Here is an 18,564-nt window from a genome sequence, read left to right on the forward strand (position 1 = left end):
AGAGAGAGAGAGAGAGAGAAAACCGTTTTGGCGTATCCACAGCCAGCCGAGCAGCTTCATCGTCCGGAGTCGAAAGCGGAGTAGTTTAAGTTGTGTAACGATGAAGTATCGGATGGGGATAAGGGATGGATGGATACGTAAAGGATGCCAACAGACACCGTCATGGGGCCAGAGAGCAGAAAGCCAAGGTCTCACAAGAGCGGCAGTTTGGGACGAGCAACCAGGGATGTAAATGCAATGGGGGCCGGCGGCAGACATTGAATGAAGGCTGGAATGGGCATATTGTACGGATACATACGGTACATCGTACATGGCAAACTGCCGTGTGCCCACATCATCTCGCTTGGGACCGGGCAAACCAAGGAATTTTTCAACTAACTAGTCTTTATTAACGAGCGGCTGTTTGCTCAGGTTAGTGTAAACTGCCACTAGTCAATACGTTTGTCATATGCACCCCTGCCTATGGACTGATGGCGATGCGCAGCCCCCTTCTTGGTCTCCACGCAGCAAGGTTCCGAATCCAAGTTATGTTATCCGTACGGATGCTAAACGAGGTACGCTACTTACGACTCCAAAAGGGCGTTTCACGGGTCCCGCGCGACGCCCTAACAACGCGACGTTCAGCTCGTCATCATAAATCACGAATACTATGTAGTACATTGTAGTAAAAGGGGGCGGTGGAGTGATGCGACGGCCCCCTGCCTGCACGTGACAGAATCTGCTTGCCTGCCTGTCTTGCCTTGAATAGGAGAAGGACCCAAGTATAGTGTAGGTATGTATGTCTTACTGTGTGTCCTTCAGACTGACCGTCGTTCTGTATGTGTGTGTGTGTGTGTGTGTGTGTGTGTGTGTGAGACGAGATGCAAGACGGAAAGCTTGTTTCGGCCGGGTTGTCCTGACGGGGAACGGGCGTGTCGTGTCTACTATATTACTACTTAGTCTATCCGTACATGAGATGGGTGCCGTCCGCCGACTCCAGGAATATACCGGTACACGCCTTTACCACGTCGGACGGGAGATTGATTGGCTCATCGCGGGGGATCGAGTCAAGCCGCGCCCCTGTGGGCTGGGGAGGGGAAGGGAGCGGAAGAAAGTGGCAATCTTCAATGGAACCCGTCCTGTCCACAGGCACGGTACGGCTACTTCACGTAGAAATAAAGTAGGTGAATAAGGATCTTCCTCGTGCAAGGCAGCCCGCTTGCTGGCTGGTCGTCTGCTCGTATTCCTAACTGGGAAGCACTTGGCAACGCTTCTCGCCCAAGGCGCCCAGAGCTGAAGCCACACTAGTAGTAGTTAATGCTGCAGGGATCACGATCAGGGGTCATGACTGTCGACCCGTCACAGCCGTATGGGGAACTTTCTAGCTTTTCCCAGCTCCTGTCACAACACACGCGCCTGGGCATCTGCTGAGGTGGTAACCAATCTTTTACGTTGCCGCAAACCCGGGCAGAAACAACCCAGATCCTCACGGCCCCGTCCGAAGGAGCTGGCTGGGTAGCTGGGTAGCTGGGTAGCTGTGTTGTTGTGACAGGCATCCAATCCATTCATCCATTCATTCATTCATTCATCCATCCATCCACCCAACAGCCGCCGCCGCTCACAGTGTTGGCGGCCGAGCACACGCACAATCACCATCCAACGTGACTGGGGGGGCCCTTCCATCATGACTGGGGGTGGGGGGGGGGAGGGAGGCTTCCATCTCCTTTTCTTTTCTCCATGCCTCTTTTTGTATTTCATCTCGTTGCTGCTGTTGCTGTAACTTTCCCAGTTTCCTTCTTTCTTCTCCTTGCTCCCCTTCCGTCGTCTTGTTCCCTCCCCGCCCGTTTCGTCGTGAGAGGAAGCCATGCCAGTCATCTTTACGCTCATTGACTGATTGTTTCTTCTTGTTTGTTGCACTCGACACGCCTCTGACCAACTCTCTCGCTCTCTCTGTCCTCCCTCCCCCCTCCCTCCCTCCCTCCCTCCTCTCCATCTCACCCTCCCACAGCATGCGCCTTGACTCTCGACTCGGCTACTCGTTGCTAGGCCCTGAGAATGGTCGTCTAGTCAAGGCTGCGGCCCAGCCGCTGCTGTGGTCTCGACTGTTGGTGTCTGGTCTGGCTTCGCGCTTCACCAACCCTCGTTTTGTCTTCAGCTTGGCCGCCCTCGCCGTCCTCGGTGCCAAATTCATCCACATCGGCAGCCACGCCTCTGCCATACCGACGGTGCAACTGGTGCAATGGGGGTACTCCTTTTTTGCTCAGGACTTGGTCTTGCTGGTCGTCCTGCGGCTGCTGCTCGGGGGATCGCTCTTGTCTGCCCGCAGCGAAGGGTTTCTGCGCCGTATGGCAGCCGTGACGAGCTGGATCTTCGTCATTTTCGTCATCAGCCTGAACGTCATCCACATCTGTTTCTTTGCCGTGGCCCGCTCCGAGATCCACTGGCAAAACATAGGGGTTGCGGGCGACGCCTCCGGCCGCGCTCTTTTGCTGACCGGCATGGTCTCGTCCATTCTGGTCGTCGCCGTCATGATCCTGGTTGCCTGGCCCTTGAAAGACATATTGTTCGTCGCCGTGGGCCTTTTGGCAGATGTCGTATGCTGGCCCCTCGCGTCTGTAGCGCGCCGCTGTCGCCTCCGATCCCAGGACTCCCCCGCCGCAACATACCTCAGCGTCCCTCAGCAGGATGCTGAGCACGGTATCAAAGAGGAAGGGGACGGGGAGCAGAAAAAATTCGGCTTCCCTGGTGGCTGGGAGGACATCAAGAACTGGCCCTGGGTACGCTTCTTCTGGATCGCAGCGTACGCTCTGGCTGTTGCTGCGCTGCTCGCCCAGGCCATCCTGTGCATCATCCGTCCTCGTGAGAGCTCTCTGATTTTCATGTCCTGGACCCCGGCGCTTCTTCCCTTTGTTGACTTCAAGAACTCGTCTCCGAGCCTGGAAGAACTCGTTCCCCACTACAACTCTGGGATCAACCACAATTGGGATAAGCGGACAGCCCTCACCGACCCAATTCCACTCTCCTGGCTGCCCAAGGATTCTGTTCCCCAGGGCTTCGAGGATTGGTACAACAAGAAACCACACTACAATGCGGCGGCAGACCCCCTCAAGATTTCGAACCTCGACAGCGACCTGCTTCCTGAGCTAGGCAACCTCAAAGACACGGTACCGATACGGCATATCGTGACGATCGTGCTGGAAAGCACGAGGAAGGACCTGTTCCCCATCAAAAACGACGGGATCAACAAAGCACGCCTGCAAGCCTCGTGGGAAGACGGCAAGATGCCCGAGGAGGCACTTGAGCGTCTCAGGACCCTGACTCCCGTTGCCAGATTCTTGACTGGCGACCACGACGACGGCTTCGACCACGGGAGTGAAGAGAAGAAGAGCAGGGGCGGCCTGAATTTCAACGACGCATACACGACCTCGACGTACACCATTAAGAGCCTCGTAGGAACCCTCTGCGGTATCTCACCTCTACTTGCCGACTTCAACCTCGAGTACGAGCACCACATCTACCAGCCGTGCTTGCCACAAGTCCTCGACGTCCTCAACACTCTCGACCAAAGCGACGCCCCCGGTTTTACCCCGTACAAGTGGAACTCATCATACATGCAGTCCGTGACGATTACCTTTGACAAGTACGACAAACTGTTGCCCAAGATGGGCTTCCCCGCAGACGGCCTGATAGGCAGCGAGTACCTGAGGAGCGCCGCCGCCAAGTTCGGCCGAGTCACCCTGAAAGACGTCAACTATTTCGGCATGCAAGAGACACCCCTCGAAGACTACATGCGGGACCGGTTCGAGACAGCCAAGAAGACGAACGAGCGAGTCTATATCTCGCATCTCACGAGCACGAGTCACCACCCGTACGGAATGCCCGCAGACGAGAAGTACGTGCCGCTGGGGAGGGGCCTGGACGATCTGTCGCACTACATCAACGCCATCGGATACGACGACCGGTGGCTCGGCAACATAACCAACATGCTGGACGACCTCGGCGTGGCCAACGAGACGCTCTTGGTTCTGGTGGGAGATCACGGCCTGTCGATTCCGGAAAATGACATTCTCGCGTCGTACTACAACCCCAACATCGCCAGCAACCACATCCCGTTGGTCGTGTCCCACCCCAACCTTCCGCCCATCACCATCGACGACGCCGTATCAGCTCAGCAGATCCTACCGACGATACTAGACCTCCTCATCGAGACGGGCTCGCTATCGAAGCCTGCTACCGACGCAGCCAGCGACCTCCTCAAAAACTACGAGGGGCAATCACTCATCCGGCCCGTGAAGAAGTCGCGGCCGGGAACGGCCTACAAGGGCTCCCCGCTGCCACCGGCCGAGGTGGGGAACTGGCACTTCACCGTCATCAACCCGGGCCGCGCCATGGTCGGCGTCCGCGACGCGCGCCGCAAGTCATGGAGGCTGGTGGTCCCCGTGGTGGACAACATCGAATGGCGCTTCACGGACGCCGAGAAGGACCCGCGCGACGTGGACCCGGTGCTCGGGTTCGAGCTCACAGACTTCCTTGCCAAGGTCGAAGAGGCCCACGGCCCGGAACCCGCGCGCTGGGTCGAGGAGGCGGCGTTCATAACGCGGTGGTGGGTGGAGGAGAACAGCAAACGGTGGCGGTACGGGCCGTACGCACCATATTAAGGGACAAATAGATGCTTGGTCCCATGCTTTTTCGTCTAGTCTTAGTAACGCCTTTCTAAGAAACAAATATTCCCACCATGTTGTAACATTTTGCAGAATAACCGGCCGTCTCAACCGCGAATGGGCAAAGAGAACACGGCGACCTTGCATTATTTCCATATGGTCAGGGGCCATACATAGTTGGGATCGGAGATTCGGCAGTGGACAGGCTTCGTTCAGCACTAGGCGTTCAGGGACCGAGACTTCTTGTTTTTTACGAGCCCGTTTGACATGGGTAGAGTAGTATCATGCTGACTCGACTTGACCTGCATCTTCAGCAAACGGAATCCAGGGGCAAGCCCTCACCCCTGTCTCGCTAAAAAAACAAGCGATGTGACTCTAGTGAGTGGGTTGGAAAAAGCTGGTAAACAAGGAGAAGAGACGAGAAAAGAGAAGAGAAGCAAGTCGTATACCGTATCTCCTCGTTTAACTGACACTCCACCTTTTATTTAGGTTGACCTATCAAATGCTTCTGTCAGCATACGATGCGGATTTGCTGGCTCTTTTCGGTAATTACCTTGCCTATCATCGTTGGCCAGAAAAGAAGTGGAATGTCAGCTAAACGAGTGTACCGTATACGGCAGAAGAAGTGAAAAAAGCAAAGCAAAACCTGGGGTAAAGCAAACCAATAGCTTGCTGAAGAAATCATCCCTTTTTGATTCGCGTTTCAGAAGGCACACACGTCCGGGGATTGAGAAATATCTCACCTGGGACGATTTAAGCCTTGATGAAGCGAAGCTTGGGGGAGTAATGGCATCCCCCCCTACCCCATGTGTTGTTCTTTTGGACCGTTGTGCAGGCGGAACTGCTTCATGTCTTCACTGCTTAATCAACACCATCAGGTTACTTGCGAGCCAGCCGCCCGTCCGTCACCACGCACGGCAGGCGAATACAGGCAAGATGGTGGGTGATCCAGACGGCGGGGCTGGAGGCGGAGCTCGGAGACCAGTAGTTGATGAACAGGTTAACAGTTGACAGCCCATGGCGAACCCAAAAGCTTTGCGAGACGTACTTGCTTGCTGTCGTAGTAGCTCATCCTACCGCCGGTCACCGGGAGGGACATGTGGACCTCGGCGATGACGGTGGCAGTTCCGTAGACCAGTTCAAGACAGAAGCAGGTTGATATACCATGAGCACACACAACGGGGAAAATCGTGCAGTTTCGCCCATCGTCGGTGATTACACTGACTTGGTATTGTTTGAGACACTATCTTCATGCATGCTATACTGAGATGCCGCGTCCGATAAGCTCGTCCGGAGAGGCAAGGGGGCCACTTATCTCCATGCTTGGAACCCCAGATTTGGGGTCGGTGTGGGAAATTGCCGGTTTCTTGGCAGCCAAGTGAGGACGGCTGAGATCCGATGGCGAGATTAGCTGGCGTTTTGTCACCTCGGGTCGGCAGATCTGCTGCAAGTCCATCAGAGCCGGCACCGACCGAGTCATGTGGGGCCGAAGGAATGACCCCACCGCGCCGATAGCGCTGTGCATGACTACGTGACCTACGCTATCTATCTTATCATTGACCGACCCCTTCCCATAGTTATCCCATCTCCTGACGTTGCTGGCCCAGGCTCCATCCAGCTTGTTCGCCTCAACTCCCCGTGTTCCTTGTCTTGTTGCCCCGTACTGCCAAGGCCCGAGCTGTCGCTCTGAGCTCTTGTGAAAACTACCCAAGACCTGGAGTAATGTCCGAGGGGGGCTCCGAAGGCAATCGTTCCGCCAATGGCCTACCCAAGCAAGAGCCGGGCCGTGGAGGCCGCACTAGGCAAAGGAGGGGATGCCTCACCTGCCGGCATAGGTACGTGCAAAGCCGAAGGGGGCAACCTCCCCCCTGTCTAGAAAGTAGCTGATAGCGTACTCGAGGGAAGAAGAAGTGTCATCAAGAGCACCCCATTTGCAGCCATTGCCCCCGCTTGAACCTTGTCTGCCGGTGGGAAGGACCCCGCGATCTGCAACCTGACGCACCCGAGTCACGCAAGATACGTAAACCCGGGAGTTCGGACGGTATACAGCGCCCCGACCTGGGGCACCTCGGCATCTACGATTCATTCGCCTGTGGCTCTGCCATCGGCTCTGATGCACGTGGAAGCTCGGGCGACATCGTCGGCAGCCGCCGGATGATGCTTCGCTACTATACAGCCAGCCACCTTGGTGTTCATGTTGACAAACAATGTGCACAACAACTGCTTCTTGTCAGGTAGTAATGATGCGATACTGCCCTCCGTACTCGGCGGATGCTGACGTTGCTGCTTTGCTCAATGGAATCTATATCCTGCGGGACGGACAACTGGGTCCACCACCTCTCTGGGGCCGCAGCGTGCCTCGAGGACGAGAGGGACGAGGACCGGCAGCCTCTCGGAGGCTGCCAACCTCGGGCAGAAGATCCTAAAAGCGCGCTTCTGCGGTGCTACGAGGGGCGCTGGCTTCTTCGAGACTTTGCATACCATGACATAATCATGAGCGTCTCGCTTGACCGCAGGCCCATGATCGGCGGAGACGACGGAGCATGTCGAGGTCATCAGGGGAGGGCTCTGCTCTCTGGACAGCCATCGAAGGTTCCGCAACGTGGATGCCTGCGTAGACGTCCTCGACGAGGTCTGGAGGCTGGCGGCGGCCAGAGCCCGGAAGCGGGATTCAGAAAAGGTGGACTGGCTGGATATCACAAAGTCTCGCGACTGGAAGCTAGCGCTCTTCTAGTTCGACTACTCGGCCCGTCTGCTTCTCTTCCGGTCCCTTTTTGTCCGTTTGGCTTGTAGCAATATTGTTTTGCAAGGTGCATTGATGTATGTCCAATTCTTACATCTCATTGATCACGCTACAGAGAATAAAGACCCCTGATATCTCTCAAGTGGAGTTACTATTTAACAATTTTCTTTTTTCTTTTTTCTTTCTTTTTCTTTTCCCTTTTGGGAATTCTGTCGTAACCCCTCAACTAGAGTCGAGAGGCGCCGCTGGTGCTCGTCAACGCCTCTATAACCTCGGCAGCAGCACGCTCTCCGCTCCGGACTGCACCCTCCATGTAGCCCTTCCACTCGCCTGCCGTCTCCGTGCCTGCGAAGTGCAAATCTCCGCAAGGCTTCCGGAGACTGTCCCCGCCGAGTGTATCGAGCACGCCGGGCGCGAGGGACGTGCAGGGGCAGCCCCAGCCGGACCACTCGTCCTTTACCCACTCGTACGTGCTCATCCTGACGAACCGGCCCTGGATGTCGTCGCAGCCGAACAGCTGCGCCAGCTGGCCAAGGAGGCTCTTCTCCCTGGCCGGCGTGTCGAGCGCCGCCCACGCCCTGCCGCGGTCGCCCGCCACGAAACACGTCAAGACGTGTTTGGAGTCGGCGGGGATGGACGTGTCGCGGATCACACTGGCAGGGCCCACGAACGACTGCGCGAGCCCGCAGAAGCCACCATCAACCCAGAATGGCGATTCGAACTGCATCATGGCCTTCGTGTAGTACCCGTAGTTGAGGGACTCTATCCACGCCTGTTTGGGGAGTGGAAGGGCCGGCCGGAAGCTGATGTTCTTGAGGGCCGGGCCGGGGATAGTCGTGATCACCTTGCGCGCAGCCAAAACCCCCTCGTCCGTCTGGACCTTGACGGCATAGGGGCCGTCTCCGGGGTGGCCGTCCCGGACAACAGCACGCACGGGCCGGTTCAGGCGCACGACGCCCTCGGGCAGCGACGAGGCCAGGCCTTTCGAGAAGAGCTGTGTGCCCTGGCGGACGCGCAGGTACTGGCCGCCGTCCTTGCGGTCGGAACGCATCTGCAACAGGCCCCCGCCCGATTTGCAGTAGTTCAAGAAGTAGAGCGCGGAAACGTCGGTCGCCTCCTGGCCCAGCATGGCGCAGGTCCACACGTTGGCCGTGGCCATGGCCACGTCGTCGGCGCCTCGCAGGCGCAGATACGCCGCAAACGTCAGGCTGTCCAGGCTGGCGTCTTTGGGCTTCCATGTATCGACGGCCTGGCAGTCGGCCTCGACCATGTCGCGGATGCCGGCCAGTGCTTTGCGGGTGGCCTCGTCAAACTGTGACCGGGTGAGTCTCTAATCAAAAAGACCGCTTTTCTAGTACGGAGCGCTGTTCAAGACACCCCCCCCTTGGCTTCGTGCTCGAACGTGATAGGGAACGGGGGAGGCGGGTGCTTACAAAGGGAAGTTCCCCGTAGGGGAAGGGCGAGCACTTTCCATCAAAGTCCTGAAGGACTACGTTCCCGTTGGTGTTTTGCTCAATCAGCTCTGCCCCGTACTCCTTGGCCAAGGCGTAGACCCGGCTTTGGTTGGTGTCGTTGATCCATGCCGCACCAAGGTCGACGGCGCCAGGCTGCCCGTCTTGCAACGGATCGCTCCACGTCTTTCCGCCGACGCGGTCGCGCGCCTCCAGCACGACGCAGGAGAGGCCGCTCCTCAGGACGTCCCGGGCGGCAGACAACCCGGCCAGGCCGGCGCCGATGACGACGACGTCTACCGACTCCTTGGCATCCGGCAGGGCAAGGCTACGCGCGGGCGCCGGGGTTTCGGGCACGGCGAGGACGGCGTCGATCTCGAACAGCCATGACGAGACGGCCAGCTTGGACACGGGGACGAGGGTGATTGCTGGCCGGTGACCGCCCAGGAAGCGCTGGATGTGGCGCGTGTGCTTGCGGGCCGAGCTGTCGTAGTCGACGATGAGGAGCGTGAGCTTCACAACGTCCTTGACCGACGCGCCCGCGACGAGGATGATCTTGCGCAGGTTGAGGAGCGCCAGGTGGATCTGCGACTCGTAATCTTCGGGGACCAGGCCGTCCTTGGTGTTTCCGGGCTGGCCGGAGACATGAACCAGCTTTGCGCCCGGCGGAGCCACGGTTGCTGGCGCGTAGTATGCCGTGGAGGTGTTGTCCAGATCGAGCGCGCGGACCTTGGGCGCCATCGTGGAATGTGAGTGTGTGGAAGCACGGGTGTTGCAGGATGCCTTCCAAGAAGATGGTGCTATCTTGCAGAGTAGAGTGAGAAGAGAGAGAGAGAGAGAGAATGTGTGTGTGTCGGGTAACGGTTTGTGCAAGAGAGTCTTTAGATTTCCGGGCAGATCTTTCTCAATGGATCGACCAATTTATGAATAACGTTGAGTTTGCATTTCACGGTGTAATAGACAGGTTTGGGGGGGACTCCAGACAAAGTTGCAATCGACTCCCTCCCAGCTCATCCAGCTGTCTCCAGCTCAACATACATGATATGTCACCGGTATGTACGATGGCTCCACCAGAACCTTTGATACGCACGGTAATCTACCTATCTCTGGCTCCCTATCTGTCTATTGTTTCTCCAACAGTATCCCGGCATGATCGGGGGACCGGGGTCGAGTGCGGGCACTGCGGGGCAATGCACGGCGCTATCGGCGGCGTGGGGCAATCGATAAGAGACTGCTATCTCCGTCCTTGCCCGCGCCCCGGCGGTCTAGATCCGATATCGCGATGAGCATTACGTCGGTTTTGGGGGGGGGGGGGGGGTTTCTTTTTTTTTTTCTTTCTTTTTTTTCTCAACTGCCAGGTTCCACGTAAACCTGAGTTCGTCTGTTGGGAGGTAGGCTGCCGCAAGCTGCGGTGACATGCAATCAGGCGTGCCCTAGGTCTTGACATTCCGATATCGTTGTGCGTGCAGGTGGCCGTTGCTTTAACATGCCACGATTCGACATCACCACCCAAGACTTGCCTAAACCCATGTTCCTACAAGTGAAAGGTGACACCGCGTTACTGTATGCAACAACATTGTCTTACTCTGTGGTTGAACCCCTGAGGCCGTACCTAGCTCCCTCGTTCAAAGTTACACATACATAGACATCGCTTTCACTCTCTCCGACATGGCCCCTGTACCTCAACTGAAGGATGAGACATTGCTTGTCGGCAAAAACTTCATCAACGGTGAATGGACGGGCTCGGTTTCCGGGAAGACGTTCGATGTGACTGGTACGTCCATGTTCTTCGTTCGCTCTCCCTCCCCCCTTCTCATCATCACTTGCCCCTTCCCCGGGGTTTCTTCCACCTGCTGACTGAAGCCATAGATCCCGCCACGGGAGACCTGATCGGGTCGTGTCCCGAGTCCGTTGTCGCGGACGCCGATCGCGCCATAGAATCGGCGGCCGCGGCGCTGCCGGGATGGCGGTCAAAATCCGGCCGGGAACGGTCGCGCATCTTGCGCCGCTGGTACGATCTCGTCATCGAGAACAAGACGGACCTCGCCACGTTGATCACCTGGGAAAACGGCAAGGCGCAGGCGGACGCGGCCGGCGAGGTCCTCTTTGCCGCCAGCTTCCTCGAGTGGTTTTCAGAGGAGGCGGCCCGCGTCTACGGAGACGTGGTGCCGCATAGCAACCCCAACATGAGGATAACCGTCTTGAAAGAACCCGTGGGTGTCTGCGGCCTCATCACACCGTACGGACCACTCCTCTCTCTCTCTCTCCCACTCCTCGACTTCTCGGGATATTGAAAAGTGCTGACATGCGGGGCTGCGCAACAGTTGGAACTTCCCGGCTGCCATGCTCGCCAGAAAAGTCGCGCCTGCTCTGGCGGCGGGCTGCACGGTGGTGGCCAAGACGGCCGGAGAGACCCCCTTCTCCGCCAACGCGCTGATGCTCCTCGGCGAGAGGGCCGGCGTCCCGAAGGGTGTCGTCAACATCGTCTGCGCGCTGCAGAACACCCCCGAGATCGGCGCCGCCCTCTGCGGGTCGAACGTCGTGCGGAAGATCTCCTTCACGGGCTCCACCCGCGTCGGCAAGCTCCTCATGCAGCAGTCGAGCCAGACCCTGAAGAAGCTGAGTCTCGAGCTGGGCGGGAACGCCCCGTTCCTGGTGTTTGACGATGCCGACCTGGACATGGCCATCTCCGGCGTCATTGCGAGTAAATTCAAGGTCTCCGGGCAGACTTGCGTGTGTGCCAACCGTATCTACGTCCAAAAGGGCATCTACGGCGCCTTTGTCTCCAAGTTGAAGGAGGCCGTTGGCCAATTCAAGCTAGGCCATGGGTTCGATGGCCATGTTACACATGGACCTCTTGTAATCCAAGGCGCTGTCCGGCGAGTCTCCGAGCTGGTCGAAGATGCCGTTGCCAACGGTGCCCGAGTGGAAGCAGGCGGCAAGGCACGCCCGGATCTTGGTAGGCTCTGACGGGGGGGGGGGGGGGGGGGGGGGATCCCACGCTCCGCCGAGGGTCTAAAGTAGGCTGACTCAAGCTCCCAGGTCCCAACTTCTTCGAGCCTACCGTCATTAGCAATTTGAGCCCGACGGCGAGGATTCTTCACGAGGAGATTTTCGGCCCTGTGGCACCGATCCTGTCCTTTGACACTGAAGAAGAGGCGGTTGACGCGGCCAACCGGTGCGACGTCGGCCTCGCGTCGTACATCTTCACAAATGACCTTGGACGCGCCGCGAGAGTTTCTGAGCTGCTGCAATTCGGCATGGTGGCTTTGAACACCGGTGTTATTTCTGATGCCGCTGCTCCGTAAGCCCCCCCCCCCCCCCCCCCTTTTTTTTTTTCTTTTTCTTTTTCCACCTAGATCTCGTTCGTTAACGTGGAACTATCCACTGCCAGATTTGGAGGAATCAAACACTCTGGGATGGGCAGAGAAGGAAGCAAGTATGGGATTGACGACTATTTGACCACAAAGACGTTGGTGGCGGGCAATGTCGAGGTTGTTCACCGGTCGCACCTTTGAGTTTTTAGACCAGGTGGTCGATAGCCAGCAGCTGGCCTAAGAATGACGAAAGCAGTGGGGATTATACCAAACTTGCTGGCGACGAAGACGTTTCATACAAGACTGCCAACCGTGTTAGATGGCTTGAGCAGTGGCTTCTATATCTGCTTGATATACACAAGTATGTACTGTTCGGCATTCAAGTACACTAGGATACCTAACTGAGGCACCGTTAAGAGAGCAGGCAAGCTTGTGATCATTGCGAACTAGCTGGAGCAGGTTGTGGAACCCAACCGTCCTTTACTTCTCACACCTAATCTCCCATCCCACTATTCGCTCACCCACCCATCTCAGCTTGCCAATCACTCCAGAATACAGATCGTTGCAACAGCAAATTGTGCCACATAACATAAGGAGCTTTTTGGTCATCTGCTATGGCGTTGTAGTTAGTCTTATAGCACGAGGCATCTGAGACATGGGGACTTGACGCACCATTGAATAACATGTAGAACCGTCGGGAATCTCAATAAACACAACCTAAGCTTTTCTTTTTGTTCCGGTGTCTATAAACAACGCCAACCACCATATGCCTAGTCCATTCATGAGCGCAGGTATGCCTTCATCGCCTTGACCGCATCTCCGTCGTTGGCCTTGAGAAGCTCCGTGGCCTTGGGCTTGGGAAGCTCGAGCTCGTCGACCTGGCCAGCTGTCAGCATTTCCATAGTGACAATAATCTATCCTCTTCCCCGTGGCGCAAACGGCTGGGTTTTCTTTTGCCGCATGTCACTCGGGGGTGGGGGGTGGTGACTGACCAGCAGGGCAACGTCGGCAGCGTCGACCTTGACGTTCTTGACCTCCTTCTTGGCTGCGGTGGCGCCGCCAAGGCCCTGGATGGCCTTCTGGGCGGCCTCGGCGTCGACCTGGGTGTTACCCGAGTCGTCACCGCCGGCGTCGAGGCTGGCGAGGGCGGAGGCGGCCTTGCGGTCCTCGGCGGACTTGGCGGGCTGGACCTCCTCCTCGACGTCACCGGCGGGGGGTTGCTTCTCGGACATTGTGTGTGTGATTGTGAGATGGCTTTCGTTCGGCGGATCGGGTTGCTTGGAGGGGAGGGGGGGGAGGGCGTAGGCCAATGCGGACTCGGAATGGTGGTTCGGTCGTGTAGAGGGGGAGCTGTGTGTTGGAGAGATAGTCGAGCTCGATCGCAACAACTGGGGGTGCAGTGATGGGAATTTGTGGTGGGGCAGGTCAAGGTGGGGGCGGGGAGGGGGAAGCTGCTCTCTCTCACTCTCTCTCTCTCACACTCTCTCTCTCTCACACTCTCTCTCTCTCTCACATACATACACACCCACCAGCGCTGAGACTGACCGACGGTGAGCATGTCGGTATGCATCGGCACAAGATACTTATACATTTGTATGTAACCTACCCAAAGTAGGTAGCAGAACAACTCAAGGGTCTAACGGATGGACTGGTTCCTGAGATGCTTTTCATGGTGCTATTTCTTCGGCAGTCATTGGTCAATGCTGCTTTTGTGATGCCATTGTCCCATTCTTAGCATCGGAGCGTCCTAATTCGTTCACATTGTTCCCTGCACAGACAATTAAACAACTTTGGAGTTGACTCACCACCTAATACTACAGCTGTCCCCTTCTCTCTATTCTCTATTCTCTATTCCATACACGGTTCATTCCGGAAAGCTCTTCCAGCCTTCACTTTCATCTTGTCTCACTTTTTTACCGTTCCGGGCCTTGACAGACAAGGCCGACACTGTCTGTCTCATCGCTTCTAGATTTGACCCGCCACAACATCACATCATGTCGTCCCCCGCCTGGTCACCCGATTCCTGGCGGTCAAAACCCATCAAGCAGGCGCCGGACTACCCCGACAAGACTGCGCTCAACAAGTCGGTCAAGGAACTCTCACGCCTCCCGCCCATTGTCCACCCCAAGGAGATTGTCGCACTGAAGCAGCACCTCCGCGATGTCGCCCGAGGCGAGGCTTTCCTGTTGCAGGGCGGTGACTGCGCCGAGCTGTTCGACTACTGCGAACCCAACGCCATCGAGTCCAAAATCAAGCTGCTCCTGCAGATGAGCCTGGTCCTCGTCTGGGGTGCCGACAAGCGCGTAGTGCGCATTGGACGCATGGCCGGTCAGTATGCGAAGCCGAGATCGAGCCCGACCGAGCTCGTCAACGGCGTCGAGCTTCCCTCATTCCGCGGAGACATTCTCAACGGCTTCCACGTCGACGAGCGCGACATCGACCCCCAAAGACTCGTCAAGTAAGTGGCCACATCCGAAAGAGAAAAGGAAAAAAAAAAAGCACAGTGAACGAACAGTGTGCTAACCGCCACAGGGCTTACCAATACTCATCGGCAACTCTCAACTACGTCAGAGCATGCCTCTCGTCAGGCATCGCAGATCTCCACAGGCCGCTCGACTGGGGGCTGGGTCACGTTCGGGACCCCGAGCTGAAGAGGAAGTACTCCGAGGCCGTCCTCTCTCTCACCGACATGCTCCGCTTCCTTCACACTATCGGCGCCGACAGGAGCGACAAGCTGGACACTGTCGATCTCTTCACGAGCCACGAGGGCCTGCTCCTCGAGTACGAGCAGCCGCTGACCCGCCTGCTGGAGACGCCGCCGCCGCCGCGACCCACAACCAACGGCGCCAGCAACGGCGACCGCGACAACAAGCCGGCAGAGACGAAAAAGGAGTACTACAACACGTCGGCCCATTTCCTGTGGATCGGCGACCGCACTCGGCAGATCGACGGCGCCCATGTCGAGTTCTTCCGCGGCATCGCCAACCCCGTCGGCGTCAAGGTCGGCCCCACCACGCCGGTGGACGACCTGCTCGCCCTGCTGCGCACGCTCAACCCGGACTGCGAGCCCGGCAAGATCACGCTCATCACACGCTACGGCGCCTCCAAGGTGCGCTCGCTGCTGCCGGCCCACATCCGCGCCGTCGAGGACAGCGAGTATCACCGCTGCGTCGTCTGGCAGTGCGACCCCATGCACGGCAACACGCTGTCGACAGGCAGCGGCATCAAGACCCGCCGCTTCCGCGACATCTTTGAGGAGCTCCGGGAGACGCTGCGTATCCACAAGGAGCAGGGCAGCTACCTCGGCGGCGTGCACCTGGAACTCACCGGCGACGCCGTCACCGAGTGTCTGGGCGGCAGCGAGGGCCTGGACGAGGATGACCTGTCGACCAACTACACGAGTTTCTGCGACCCGAGACTGAACGAGAAGCAGGCGCTCGAGCTGGCCTTCTTAATTGCAGACCATTACAGGAACGAGAGGCGGCCGGTTTTGTGAGTGCCGTTGCTCGGCGAAGGGCAGACACGAGCAGAGTACGGACGGGAACATTGGGCAATGATAGCGATGCTAAAAAGCAGTCTGTTTGTAAATAAATCCATCTGATTTTACCTCGACACTTGTGCCACACACACACACACACACACACACACACTTACGTACTGATGCCGGGCACGCTTGTTTCCACGACATCGTCATAGCGCAACCTGGCGGCGACAAGCCGCGGATGCCAGGCCTCTTGCAGGTTCTGGCGGGGAACGTTCGGCTGGCTGTCTCACCGTTGGTGTCCCGCCAGACTATTGTTGTTGATGAAACATGCGACCGAGCCTGGCAGCAGCAGCAGCAGCAGCAGCAGCAACAGCAGCAACAGCAGCAACAGCAGCAACAGCAGCAGTAGCAGTCAGTATCTCGATCGCATCTCGGCTCGCATTCAACTCACACCGACCGACTTTGAACTTTGGGAACGAGATCGGGTGGGGCCCCTGCTGTGTGTTAACGGCAGCAGGGAAGTTTCAGGCGGGTACCAGCGGGCCAGAGATAAGGTACATGGTGCTGCAGTACGCCTACACGCCCTTGCGCCCTTACGCCCTTACGCCCTTTTACCCCAGCGACAGATAAGGTGAGAGAGCGGGGCTTCCCCGCGACTCCAACAGCGAGCGGCCCCCTCTCCCGTGACCGTGTAAGTACATCCCTCTCTCTCCCTTGCTTGACTTGACTTTCAATTATGCATCCTGCATCTTTTTCACACTCTCACTCTTACGACTCACCTCAATTGATGCTTGTACTGATGAAGTCGAGATAGCTTCAAGTCCAACGCTTACCCCACCTCCTGCTGTCACATACACACTGCATGCCAAGATGGTCTACCCGTTCGACTATCTCCAACACCGACGTGACTGGTCTGATACCCCAATGCCCCAAACGTTCGTTACCCGAAATGCGCCTAGGTTCACTAACACCAACGCTCAGCCAATTTAAGCAGTCTGAACGCGCGGATAGGATCCGCCGCCTCACATCATACCATGGCCCCTTTTCGGCCCAGGACCGTCAGATCCTGGACCGGCCTATCGAGGAGCTTGTGCAGGATGTCCACAAGACGGTGCTGAAGCCCATCGACATCCTCAAGACGTACGGTAAGGTCGCCCTCAAGGCTCACGAGCGCACAAACTGCCTGACCGAGGTCATGATCGCCGACGCCGAGAAGTGGGTCGACGACGGCTCCATCAACATGAAGGGCCCGCTGGCCGGCATCCCCGTGAGCCTCAAGGACACCATCGTCGTCGGCGGCTACGACACCACCGTCGGCTTCAGTAGCTTCGTCGGCAACAAGACCCCTGACGACGGCCCCGTCGTGCGCCTTCTCAAGGACGCCGGCGCCGTGCCCTACGTCAAGACGAACCTGCCCATCACTCTCCTCAGCTTCGAGTCCACCAACGACGTCTGGGGTCGCTGCAAGAACCCACACAACACCCGCTACTCCCCCGGCGGCTCCACCGGCGGTGAGAGCGCCCTCCTCGCCATGGGCGGCCGCATCGGCATCGGCAGCGACGTCGCCGGCAGCGTGCGCGCCCCCGCCCACTTCTCGGGGTGCTACAGCCTGCGATGCTCGACGGGGCGGTGGCCGAAGCTGGGCTTCTGCACGAGCATGCCCGGCCAGGAGGGCGTGCCGTCCGTCTACAGCCCAATGACGCGGACGCTCGACGACCTGCGCTACTTCACGCGCGCCGTCGTCGGCATGCAGCCGTGGAAGTACGACTACAGCGTCCACCCGATGCCGTGGAGGGCCGACGCCGAGAAGACTTGGCTCGAGAAGCCGCGGTTTCGCGTCGGCGTGATGCGCACCGATGGCGTCGTCGACCCGAGCCCGGCCTGCCGCCGCGCGCTGGAGATGGTGGAGGCCGCCCTCCGCAAGGAGGGGCACGAGATGGTCGAGATCGACCCGCCGTCGCCGTACGAGGGGCTGCAGATCGCGTCGCTGGCGCTTAACGCCGACGGGTGCCAGATGTTCAGCACCTTCTTCCGCACAGGAGAGTGGAACGACCCGGGCGCCGCGCAGATGAAGTTCCTCATGAACCTGGCGAGCCCGCTGCGGTACCTGTACTACTTGTGGGTCAAGTACATCCGCAGGGACGAGGTCTGGGCCGGCCTCGTGCGGGATTGGCGCCCGCAGAGCGCCTTTGAGAACTGGAAGCTGGTGGCGAGGAGGGAAGCGTACCGGGCGCGGTGGTTCAGCTGGTGGGACTCGGCGGGCGTGGACGTCCTGATCACGCCGCCGAACGCGACGCCTGCCGTGCCACACGACGGCATGAAGGACGCAGTGAGCAGCTGCGGCTATACGTTCCTGTTCAACCTGGTAAGTTCGCGCTGCTGCTGATCGCTTGTCTTGTTAAAGTCCTCGGGCTAATCACGTCACCAGCTCGACTACACCGCCGGTGTCCTCCCAGTGACGCACGTGGACGAGAACCTGGACCAGCTGCCCGGTAACTTCAACATAACTAAGCTCAATGGCGTCGCCCGGGGCGCGTACAAGCTGTACGATGCGGAGGACATGCACGGCCTGCCCGTCGGCGTCCAGGTCGTCGGCAGGAGGTTGGAGGAGGAGAAGGTGCTGTCCGTCATGAAGAGGATCGAGGACGCTCTGGGCGATGACAAGTACAAGCTGCTGGAGGTCGATTGAGGTTCGGGTCTCGGGACTTGGAGGGAGATGCACGTCGTTTGGGCAGTGCAGTAGCTTTGATAGGCTTAATCGCGGCCCTTTGACTCGGCATGGCATGGCATGACATGGTACGCCGATTTCGCTACGAATCGGCAATGGCAAATAAAACATTCGAGATCAAGTGCTTAGAATCGACATCGTCCTGGCGAGCATGAATGCGATCAGGTCCCTTGTAAGTCGGGTCTTTGGTGCCCGTAGACT

General features: G+C 58.1%; 7 protein-coding genes across 7 annotated transcripts; 5 read left to right on the forward strand and 2 right to left on the reverse strand.

Moving 5' to 3' along the window:
- Positions 1-1,988: 1,988 nt before the first annotated feature.
- Positions 1,989-4,637, forward strand: LY79DRAFT_506772 (sulfatase; the record flags this gene model as incomplete). The annotated part of the gene is made up of 1 exon (XM_060553754.1): positions 1,989-4,637. The coding sequence occupies one exon, from the start codon at positions 1,989-1,991 to the stop codon at positions 4,635-4,637; it is 2,649 nt and encodes an 882-aa protein (XP_060419034.1).
- Positions 4,638-7,609: 2,972 nt separating this feature from the next.
- On the reverse strand, positions 7,610-9,575 carry LY79DRAFT_506187 (flavin-containing amine oxidoreductase; the record flags this gene model as incomplete). The annotated part of the gene is made up of 2 exons (XM_060553697.1): positions 7,610-8,695; positions 8,817-9,575. 2 exons carry the CDS (start codon positions 9,573-9,575, stop codon positions 7,610-7,612), a joined length of 1,845 nt encoding a protein of 614 aa, XP_060419035.1.
- Positions 9,576-10,392: 817 nt separating this feature from the next.
- On the forward strand, positions 10,393-12,510 carry LY79DRAFT_286228 (succinate-semialdehyde dehydrogenase). Its single transcript, XM_060552162.1, has 5 exons — positions 10,393-10,608; positions 10,704-11,073; positions 11,159-11,793; positions 11,877-12,138; positions 12,229-12,510. The coding sequence occupies exons 1-5, from the start codon at positions 10,503-10,505 to the stop codon at positions 12,350-12,352; spliced, it is 1,497 nt and encodes a 498-aa protein (XP_060419036.1). The 5' UTR covers positions 10,393-10,502; the 3' UTR covers positions 12,353-12,510.
- A 420-nt stretch (positions 12,511-12,930) lies between these two features.
- Positions 12,931-13,383, reverse strand: LY79DRAFT_666090 (uncharacterized protein; the record flags this gene model as incomplete). Its single annotated transcript, XM_060563163.1, has 2 exons — positions 12,931-13,029; positions 13,144-13,383. The coding sequence occupies 2 exons, from the start codon at positions 13,381-13,383 to the stop codon at positions 12,931-12,933; spliced, it is 339 nt and encodes a 112-aa protein (XP_060419037.1).
- A 762-nt stretch (positions 13,384-14,145) lies between these two features.
- LY79DRAFT_506590 (3-deoxy-7-phosphoheptulonate synthase) lies at positions 14,146-15,647 on the forward strand (the record flags this gene model as incomplete). Its single annotated transcript, XM_060553738.1, has 2 exons — positions 14,146-14,609; positions 14,684-15,647. 2 exons carry the CDS (start codon positions 14,146-14,148, stop codon positions 15,645-15,647), a joined length of 1,428 nt encoding a protein of 475 aa, XP_060419038.1.
- Positions 15,648-15,784: 137 nt separating this feature from the next.
- Positions 15,785-16,341, forward strand: LY79DRAFT_286148 (uncharacterized protein). The gene has a single exon (XM_060552161.1). The coding sequence runs from the start codon at positions 15,963-15,965 to the stop codon at positions 16,263-16,265; it is 303 nt and encodes a 100-aa protein (XP_060419039.1). The 5' UTR covers positions 15,785-15,962; the 3' UTR covers positions 16,266-16,341.
- A 156-nt stretch (positions 16,342-16,497) lies between these two features.
- LY79DRAFT_576096 (amidase) lies at positions 16,498-18,324 on the forward strand (the record flags this gene model as incomplete). The annotated part of the gene is made up of 2 exons (XM_060559763.1): positions 16,498-18,000; positions 18,064-18,324. The coding sequence occupies 2 exons, from the start codon at positions 16,498-16,500 to the stop codon at positions 18,322-18,324; spliced, it is 1,764 nt and encodes a 587-aa protein (XP_060419040.1).
- Between the last annotated feature and the right edge of the window lie 240 nt (positions 18,325-18,564).

Source organism: Colletotrichum navitas (assembly GCF_030913465.1).
Source record: "Colletotrichum navitas strain CBS 125086 chromosome Unknown LY79scaffold_5, whole genome shotgun sequence".
Taxonomy (NCBI): Eukaryota; Fungi; Ascomycota; class Sordariomycetes; order Glomerellales; family Glomerellaceae; genus Colletotrichum; species Colletotrichum navitas.

Coding starts and splice junctions, on each gene's coding strand:
- LY79DRAFT_286228 (XM_060552162.1), top strand. CDS start 10,503: ATGGCCCCTGTACCTCAACTGAAGGATGAGACATTGCTTGTCGGCAAA. Junction 10,609..10,703: donor GAAGACGTTCGATGTGACTG/GTACGTCCATGT, acceptor CTGAAGCCATAG/ATCCCGCCACGGGAGACCTG. Junction 11,794..11,876: donor CAAGGCACGCCCGGATCTTG/GTAGGCTCTGAC, acceptor TCAAGCTCCCAG/GTCCCAACTTCTTCGAGCCT.
- LY79DRAFT_286148 (XM_060552161.1), top strand. CDS start 15,963: ATGCGACCGAGCCTGGCAGCAGCAGCAGCAGCAGCAGCAGCAACAGCA.